Source organism: Xyrauchen texanus, chromosome 7 (genome assembly GCF_025860055.1).
Source record: "Xyrauchen texanus isolate HMW12.3.18 chromosome 7, RBS_HiC_50CHRs, whole genome shotgun sequence".
NCBI classification, from domain to species: Eukaryota; Metazoa; Chordata; class Actinopteri; order Cypriniformes; family Catostomidae; genus Xyrauchen; species Xyrauchen texanus.
In genome coordinates this window covers 40,022,830-40,033,291 of record NC_068282.1, presented here as the reverse complement: position 1 = coordinate 40,033,291, position 10,462 = coordinate 40,022,830, and the positions used below count along the sequence as shown (strand labels likewise).

Genomic DNA, 10,462 nt, shown 5'->3' with positions numbered 1-10,462 from the left:
ACTATAATAAAAATATAATAGAAAATTATAGCCATGATTGAAAAAGAATACTGTTTCTATGTATGTTCTTCTATTTCATATGTGTTTGTTTAGCTTCGTGTTTAGAATTTGTAGAATGGGGCCATATTACAAAACGCCTCAGTCTCGGCTTGTAACTTAGCAACTAGTGGGTTGGGCAAGACTTCTCAAAGGAACAGGGATCTGTTTTTGCCAACAAAGGTTTTAACATGGACAAGCAGGAATCGTGAGGTACCATGACACTGTACAAAGAGAGAGAAATGCCAGTGAGAATGTAGCCTGTAACTCATGAGTAACTTGAACAATAAACTGCATTAGCAGATATACAAACTAACAGAGCAAATTTAAAAGGTTTTTTAAAATGGCAGATCCAATGGTTGATCAAATGACAAGACTGAGGCTGAAACTTCTGGAAAAGGTGAGTTGGTATATTGTTATTTATATGTAACATCCATCCATTAACTGACAAATAGCATTCTGACAACATTCTCTGTCAGGAGACCATGCATGCCTATTAAGAGACTGTCTGAATCATTTTAATTATATCTTTGTTTTGGTCCCCTTTAGAGACTGGAAAATGAGAGAAATGACAACATTGAACGAGAGGGTTCGGTATTTTCCACAAGTAGGTTAATTCTGAAAACAATTTCAGATGGTTATGTTTTGTGTAATGCTTTATTGTAGTTTTATGATTTTAGGTTTTTACATATAAGTCTCTCTAATTTTGATTCCACTGCTTGAGATCTAATCCTTTAAACAGCAATGTCCTGCTAAGCTGTGGCCCACTGTAAACACAAATGTTGTCATTATCTGAAAATCAAGTTACTGTTACTTACTGTTACGTAAGTTACTTACTTTAAATGTCAAGTTTTTTTGCTCATATCTCAAATATCTATGTTCCTTGAATGTATTTTTCTTAAAACTCCTTAAGAAGACTTAAGAATTTAACTTAAGGTAACTCAAACTATTGAGTGCAATATTAAGCTATGGGGAATATGGGGAGTGGAAAATGATTAGCTAAAAATTATATCATGTTACTTTTTACATCATTTGTACTTAAGTAAAACATATCCAAAATCATTTTTTATATATTTTGAATTTTATGAGTTGTATTTCCCAGGATACATTGCCCTATTAAGGTACAAAAAAGTAAAAGACATCAATATTTCTGTGTGTTTCTGACTTCCCCTCTTATTTTAAAACATATCATACATACACACGCGCACATGTCTGTGTGTGTGGTTGGGTTTGGGTGGTTTATGAATTGGTAAAAACAAGGCTATTATGCATAAATGTGGTTTATAAGGATATCTCTAGTGTCCCCATAATTCAAATAGCTTATTAAACAAATTTTTGTTTTATTTTTTTAAATGCAGAATGGTTTTTCTGAGGGTTTTGTTTAGGGGTAGGGTTAGGGGATAGAATCTATAGTTAGTACAGTATAAAAAACATTGTCTATGGAGAGTCCTCATGAGGATAGCCGCGCTAACATGTGTGTGTGTGTGTGTGTGTGTGTGTGAGAGTGAGTGAGTGAGAGAGAGTTTGTTTCTGTGTATGCGTGTACCCAGTGCAGGGCAGATTACTTGTAATTGTAATCAGATACAATCAGAAACATAATATTGTAGATTACATTTTTGGGGGGTAATCTAATTACTTTTGGATTACTTCCAACCTATTTCTATTTATTTGATATCATATATATTTGTGTAGGACAGCCTTTTTACCAAAGAAAAGTAAGATTAATATTAGGGCTATAACGGCCCTTGGTCAAAAGAATTAACCATACGATTTGCCACCCACGGTTCAGAACGCATTTGCACCGCAGTTCATCTCAAGGTTAAAGATGTATCTGGGTCATACAGTTTGGCGAAGAAAATAAAGCACCAAATAGACAGTTATTACCTTCGCTAATGCACCTGAATGCATACACACTCTGCCTGTTTCACATGGGTCAACTTTCTACAGAGAGAAGCTGTCCTATTAAATGTGAGTATGTTAAATCAGTTGATGACATCGCAGTTCTGCACACATTAGTGTGAATTTGAAAATGGCAAGTTGAGAAAACAAGTCACAAGATAGAGAAGCCCCTGCATCATTCAAGTCTCCTGTCTGGGAACTTATTCTTTTTGCAGTCAATCACAACAGCGATAATCATAAAACCTTTACAAAACAGGTGCTGTTTGTAGACATTGCTCAACTCGAGTGCCGTATACTGGTAATACATCGATGTTTGATTAGTTATTTATTTTACGCCGACATCACCCGAGGATAGATGGTGTGCACAGAGCCACAGATGAGCCCGAAACTGCACACAGACACTCCCTTCTGTCTTTAAGGAACTCAGTGCTAGTTCGGATAACAATAACTAAAGCGCTAGGAGTGTTCATTGCCAAAGTTATGTTGCCCTAATCCGTTGATAAAGATGTGGGATTTCCACGTGTGATTAAACACTTGTGTTGCTTTACGACATCCCTTCTATCATCCATTTTAATAGCATGATAGAAGGTTTTTCCTTCTATAGTGATGTACAGCTTCTGAATGTTGAATATATGTTGAGTATGAAATGCATTTTATGTTGATGCATGTAGCATAAATGCAGGTATTAATTTAAATGTTGAGTTAGCAATTAGAGAATAAAGGACATTAACAAAAATTAACCATGGTTTTTTTAAGTAGTAATACTGTAGTAGCCATATAGTAACCATGATTTAACTATAGTAATATTGTAGTAGCCATGACTGAAGTAACAATGACTGCTGTCACCATTGGCAGAAATCATAGTTTTTATACAATTAACCATTGTTTTACAAAAGTAATACTGTAGATTCCATATAGTCTGATTTTACTATTGTAACCATGATAATTTTGTGGTTACTATGATTTTACTTAAAATACCATGGTTAAACTATGGTGATTTGTAGTGAGGGCAAATCTCTTGAAGTGTTTGTTACCAAATAGAATATTATTTACTTGGATTTGGTAGTAATATTTTTTTTCTAAACATAACAATTACCAAACCGTTCTGAAACTGTGACCCTAAAACCGAGATACAAACCGAACCATGAGAAATTTTACTGTTACACACCTAATTAATATATCATTAATTACCACAAAGTCAGCATGTCCTGCCCCATGGTTGGCCATGTTGATTTTAGGTCAGGGTGACTTAATGATCACAGAAAATTTTAACCAAGTCATGTGACCCACATACTCAAAACAGACTCAACTATGATAAATGATAAGAAGATTGGGTGAGAAACTCTTTCTCATACCTCCAATAAGAAACTAAAGAGTATGTATCTTGTGGTGCATGTTGCCTGATTTAGGGTTAAATTATTTGAATATGTTTCCTTGTTCAAAGAGAACTCAGGATGGCATTTAATTAGTTGTTAATAAGAATTCATAGAGGTTTTAGTATGACATAAATTAGAGTCCTTTTCAATTAAAGCTGAAGTATGTAACTTGTTATGTGTTAAAATACCTTCTCCTATCGCAGCTTAATATGCAGGCAACTATTAGTAAGACAGTCATAGGTTAATTTTCTCGAAAACGTGTTCTGTTGTGCTATGAAAAAAGTTTGTTACTGAGACCTACCCCTGCTTAGACCTACCCCAACAATGTTACTCAACCAATGAGTTGGAGGTGGGAGAATCTCTTTGTTTGCCCAATGGAAGACAGGTGGCATATTCAGAAATCTGTTCTAAAACAAAGTTTATTTTTTCAATTCCGTTTGGTGGCGCAGAAATCTGAGTTAAGTCTCCTTGCATCTGGTTAACTTAACTTGAATAGTTAAATTCATTGTATATGATCCCCAAGTAAACTTAATTATACAAGTTTTGGGGGGCCTGGGTAGCTCAGCAAGTAAAGAAGCTGACTACCACACCTGGAGTTGCAAGTTTGAATCTAGGTCATGCTGAGTAACTCCAGTCAGGCTTCCTAAGCAACCAATTGGCACGGTGCTTGGATGGATAGAGTCACGTTGGGTTAACCTCCTCGTGATCGCTATAATGTGGTTCTCGCTCTCGGCGTGGTGCATGGTGAGTTGTGCGTGGAGTTGGAGAATAGCGTGAAGCCTCCACACGCACTGGGTCTCAGTGGTAACACGCCCAACAAGCCACATGATAAAATGCACAGATTGACGGTCTCAGACGCGGAGGCAACTGATATTCATACTCTGCCACCCTGATTGAGGTGAGTCACTACACCACCACGAGGACCTATAGCGCATTGGGAATTGGGCATGCCAAATTGGAGAGAAAAGGGGAGAAAATCAAAAGTTTTGCAGATGCCATTACTCAATTAAATTGAGGGAATAAGTTTACACAATCAATTGAAAAAAATCAATGAAAAAAGTAGTCATCTTATTAGGGTTTTAAGTTTAAGGGGTCATGCAAATATTCATGGGGCCTAAATATGACGCATAATTAAGAAACATGTTATGTTTTATAGTCGAGGTCTTGTTTTCTAGAAATCAGCGGTTTCTGCTATGTCAAGCTTAAAGGTGCTGTAAGCAATTTTAGCTTTCTGAAGCTTTCATGTGACTGAGCATTTGAATTAGCTATGCTAATTCTATTTTTAATTGCTTACAGAACCTTTAAATGTTTAAAGAGAGAGTTATTAATAGGAATAAATAAAATTATTAGAGAATCAAAACATAAGCAGATTATTAGAAGTTTTTGCATTACACACAAAATTAAGCATATGACTGAATCTTTGTTCATCACAGGAAGTTATGATGGGCAGGCAGATGCATTACACAGTGCTCTGAGACGGAAGAGAAACCTGCTACAGAGACTAAGGGTATTGTTCCATCTGATAACTCCAACCAAAGAGATAATAAATATCATATTGTATCACTTCACGTTTCTGTTTAGTTTGTATTAGATTCAAGGCAATCTTAAACAAAACTGGTGTTCAAGTAACAAGGTGTGATTTGTGTATGCAACAGGATCAGCATGTGATGGAGGATCTAGGAAGGCCACACACATGGGGTGGATCTCACAGGCCATATCAGTATGAACCTCTGCATTGGCCACCCCAGCCAGTGCCTCCTATCCATATCCACCAGAGTCCACAACCTGCACCCGCACCAGTCTTTCCACTCCCTCCTCCTGCCCCACAGCCCCCTAGAATCATTCAACACACCGTATGAAAACTTTTTTCAACCTTCAACTGTTGTCAAACTTCCCTTATTATGCATAAAGCAAATTCTTCTATTCCATCCCAGTTCACCAGCCTTTATGGATGTTCTAAAAATATAAATGTAAGCAAATAGACTCTGTGTGTAATACACAGAAGTGTTGCTCGTCTATTTTTGCTAACAAATCATATTTCTCCTTCCTTAAGATTCCCCAGCAGCCAACCACCATAATCCAGCAGTTACCACAGCAACAACCTCTCATAGCACAAATTCCACCCACACAAACCTCCCACTACAGATCAGGAAGTATTAAAGAAGGTAAACAATTGTTGTACATTAAGCTGAGTAAAGGAATTAGAGTGAAAGAAAAACTGTAACATTTACACTTACTTACAGAAAATGTTCTACTAAAGCATCTTTAATGAGGGTGCATAAATTGTGTTTTTGACTATTATTCAAGCAGATCACTAAACATGCAAATTGTATGACTATGGCATTAGAAGATGCATAAGTTGCATATTAAGATGAGGACACATGCTCAGATTGATCAATCAAGAATTAAGCTAAACCAAGAGTTTGTAATGTTCTCTACATTGTTGTTTTGATGACAGACATGGTGGAGTTGATGCTAATGCAGAATGCTCAGATGCACCAGATCATAATGCACAATATGATGCTGAAGGCTCTTCCGCCAATGGCTGTTTCCCCAGGAGGAGGTGCAGCTCAAGCCACACATTCAGGGCAGGTAATCATCTAGGAATGTTGTGTTTATCATAACCCAAGGTGACATTTTAGTAGATTACCTCACACAAGTTACAATGCAAAGTATGTTGTTTAGGAACTTTATTCAAAAGGGAGAGGGGCCATCCATCATCACCATCACTATGGCTCAAATGGACCACCTCTCCCTCCAATTGGATACTCTGTTTGGCCCTCTTTGATGCCAGCAGGACAAGGTGGGACTTATCAGCCATCGGTGCAGCATGTGATTGGTTCAGGAACTCTGCCTCCCTTAAACACGTAAGATCGTCAATGTATTAATACAATCTGTATACTGTGTAAAGTAAAAAATAAACTGACAAAAATAATCAGCATTTAAAAATGCATAAGAAATGACTTGTTGGTAAATCTTGTCTGGTTTACTAGCAGGACCTCAACTCCACCTTATCATTTTAAAAAATGGTCTTAGCATGTGCCCTTAACATATGGCCTGTCAGTTGTCACCAGAAGAGAAGAAAATGCTCAAACAAATAAATAAATTATATACCACATAAGACAGTTTTTGTAAAGTCATATTTGTATATTTATATAAACTTGTTTCACCATGCCTTGTATTAGAATGATGGATTGATGGAGTGAACACCAGAGCTCCAATTGGATTCTAAGGTAAACAGAAACACACATATTCCCTTTTTTCTCTATATATTTTTGTTTACATTTACCCAATTTCTATGATTTTCTGCCTTACTAGCACCTGTCCAGGCAATGCTCCTAACATTATATTTCCTCTCATTCCCCTTTCCAGCCAAATTACCAAAAGCAGACAGATCCATTCTTTACCTGCAAAGACAGCTTACATGTTGATATTGTATTTTAACTGTAATTTAAGAGTTTTCACACTTACAGTTTGCAATATCTGGCACAATACTTCATGCTTTCAATAGAGTTGAACTGTTCATTTTATATATTGTCCTTGTATTAACGTATTGATTTTATGACTAATAAATTATATTAGAGTTATAATTATACTGTCATTATTCTGTATTCAGTTATTTTCTTAATAAGTGACTAGTATGTCCCTAGTTTTTCTGCTATTCAATAGACACCTTTAAATTTTACATTTGATTATATCATTACAGCTTTTTCATACTCAAGCAGTGTACAACTTTATCGCTTGACGTCGCTAGTGGGCGTTCCTACTGTAATGCTGTCGCTCTAACGTTATTGGTGGACTGCACGTCTGGCCAAGTGATTAAATTGTGATTTAATTCTAATTTAATAAGGAATCCATTTTCTTAACCCTAAAAATGCACATTCCACAGGGGAGAGTGTTTTTATATGAACTGCAGCAGTGCTCACTGTATCATAACATTAATAAGATGAACAAACTATCAATGTACCAATTAAACTCTTATTATTAAAACTTAGCTTTAATAAGTGAATTATGATTAATTAACTTATTGGAGTGATATAATTCTCATGGGATATTGAAAATAATATCACCTGTATTTAGGTACAGCTTTGAAGCGAAATCTTTTAGAAACTGGTATGAGATTATTTATCAAAATATACCACAGTCACGTCGTCTATGAAGACAGACAAACTGTATTACTATTGTAAACATAGATCTAATCTAACACATAAATACATGAGACAGGTTGGTGAAAAATGACAGAATGTGAAATAACTGATCAGTACAGTGAACATGAAAGGGGTCATGACATGGTTTTTTTTATTGTATTATTATGTTCCCTTAGGTGCAATTATAGTATTAATATTTTTTTTTTTAAGAAAAACTTTTAAAATCTAGTGATTTATGACCTTTTCCCACCCTGTTTCTCATCCTCTGATTCAAACAGTCTGTATTGGGGGCGTTTTCCATTTAAGACTTCAGTGTTAACGCCCACTGTTATGATTGGCTAACGTCAGTGCCTATGTATCAATTATTGACGCTTCCAGCCAGAACAATATGCAAGTAAACTAAGTAAAAACACTGTGATTATTCATAATGAATGAAATTGCGCTTTAAAAAGTAGTTTAAAGTTTAAAGTAGATTACTTACAGTTTGCGTCGTCGTTGTTCCCAGAATAGTCAGCACGGACTTATCTTTGAGCAACAGTTTTCTGGCAAAGCCAGCATCATATTGAGATTTGTTCTCAAAACAGTCATCCTTAAAATGTACAGAACAAACGCTTAAGTTAACACTGCCGTGACTGGAACGTCCACAAAAAATAAACTGCATCCATTTTTCCCTGACGCCTGGATCTTTCGGCAGCTTATTCAGAGGTTTTGTTTGACCACAGCCAGGAACAGCACATCTGTGTGGCATCGTAATTTTCCTGTGCACAAGTAGTCTCTGTCAGAGCTCGCTGTCCATCGACTGAACACTTGTGAGGCGACGGCGATACTGAAATGAGCGTGAGTTGTCTTGCGCTTAAATCGTAGTTATCTTGTGCTGGAGGCGGTCATATGCAAACGCTGTTACGTCACTTCTAACCGACACGTCACTTCTAACCATGAATCCAGAACGAGCTGTATTTTGAGCTTGATTAAATAAATGATTCGTTTAGAATGGGGAGGACGTCTTAAAATATTAAACTTGCAGGACGTTTTAATGATACAAAGACCTCTTATATACCAAAAGATCAAGGCAAATTTGGTTTCTCATGTCATGACCCCTTGAACTTTACAGAGTCTGTTTACAATACCTTAAGAACCATTTATCCTCCTTTGAGTCTACATCGATTTGCTATCGGATAACCCAAATTATTTAATTAATACACCAGCACTTTGAGCACAATATTGGAGATGTACTTGCTTGTCTTTGTGGTGTTTCCTTGCATTCTTTGTGTTGCTTGGTTCTTGGCGCTTGGTCGAAAGTTCGTTCTATCAATATTTTGATCTCTGTATGATCGAAGGGTTATTGTCTGTATGAATTATGCTGTTAGCTGTGAAGTGAGGCCTTCTCACTCCTTCTCGGGATGTCAAGTCCCAAGCTTCCGTGGATCTCACATGGGGAAGTGTCAGCACGAATCTGAGCAGTCAGCAGAGCAGAAGTTGAAGCAGAAGAGAAGAGACAGAGAGGAGGCAAGAGAAGAGAGAGTGTTCTTCCTGTTAGAAAATATTTTAACTGCAATTGGCCGCATCCCCTAAGGTGTCCAACAGAAGTGACTTTTCAGAGTCACATGGTCGACTGGGCTGTCCTTTTTTATGGTTCTTTGTTCCAGTCTTACAAATTTCCCACTCAAAAATAGTGCATATTTAATCATGAACTTTATATCTTGCAAATGGTGCAAGAGACATGATATTCGTTGTCATCAACTTTCTCTATGTAACCAAACAAATGCTTGCATACCAAATATGACATTTTTTATGGATATTATACATGTAGGTAACAAAACATGAAAATCCCTGGTTACAAAATCATATTGGTTTTACACATCATTGCATTTTATCAAGTTAAGCCTTATAGTTACCATTCTTAGTAGAATTAGATTAATCATACAAAACTAAAGATTATATTTATCAATTATAGGTGATTGCACATCGCTACACACATTTTAAAGAGGTCCATCAGTTTATAATCATTAATTTGTCAGGTACAAATGTTACCACAGTTCAAAGTGATTTTCATCTAGCAAGGCTAGATTAAGATGAAATGTCTTAGAGTTGTGCAAATCTGATGGTCCTTGTAACCTTACACAGAACAGCTTGGTGTAACTGTGTGGGGGTTCCTGCTGAAGGCCGGCTATTTTTGACATATATATGACATTGCAACATTCCAAACTGAATTCTGTGTGTAATGTTTCAAATCATGTTTCTGGAATACTTCTGCATATATAATCTTACATTAACTTCTCTGTCTTGCTTGCACTCGACTTCTCTAAGGAGACGGATGATGTGAGCTCCACTGACACAGTCTGTGTTTCGTTTCGAAGGCTGCATGCTAGGTAGGATGCGTCCTTTGAAGGCTGCAGTATACCGAGCATCCTCCTTTAAACAAGTCTCGTTTAAATGAGAAGAAGGATACACCTAATGCATCCTCAGAATTCCTGTGAAAGAAGGTCACATTTGAAGGCTGCATTCGAAGTGTCCTGCTCCCTTTTCTGAAACGAGACATTGATGACGTATGCGGCTGACAAATGTGACCTCCAGAGGATTCAGCCTTCCAAACAAGACACAGCCACAGTCTTCACTCCTATTGGTTGTCGCTCCTCATTTGCATTAAGATTAACTTTTCTCAACTTTGGCTGTGTCTCATTTGGAAGGCTGTGTCCTCCGCAGGTGGCATTTCTCGGTCGCATACGTCTTCGAAGCTGTCTCGTTTCAGAAAAGCGAGTAGGACACTTCGAATGCAGCCTTCGAATGTGCTTTCTTTCACGGGATGTTTATTTATTACAGTTTTTCTCAATCGCTTTGGCACAGTCTTTGAATGACTATTAAACTATGACTAAATATATGACCATTAGGTCATTTGTTCACATGGCTATAGTCATTTATAATTGCTTTGGCACAAAGTGCATCGAGTAAGCTTTGCAGATCAAAATAGTTTGCATTAATTTGGTATTGAATGATATTACTCTC

The 10,462-nt window shown here is 36.8% G+C and overlaps 1 protein-coding gene across 1 annotated transcript; it reads left to right on the top strand.

Annotated features, from left to right (window-relative positions):
* Positions 1-220: 220 nt before the first annotated feature.
* On the top strand, positions 221-6,845 carry zgc:112416 (uncharacterized protein LOC550509 homolog). Its single transcript, XM_052131098.1, has 9 exons — positions 221-436; positions 586-643; positions 4,745-4,818; positions 4,967-5,164; positions 5,365-5,476; positions 5,770-5,903; positions 5,997-6,178; positions 6,497-6,544; positions 6,684-6,845. Exons 1-8 carry the CDS (start codon positions 380-382, stop codon positions 6,507-6,509), a joined length of 828 nt encoding a protein of 275 aa, XP_051987058.1. The 5' UTR covers positions 221-379; the 3' UTR covers positions 6,510-6,544; positions 6,684-6,845.
* The last annotated feature ends 3,617 nt before the right edge of the window (positions 6,846-10,462 follow it).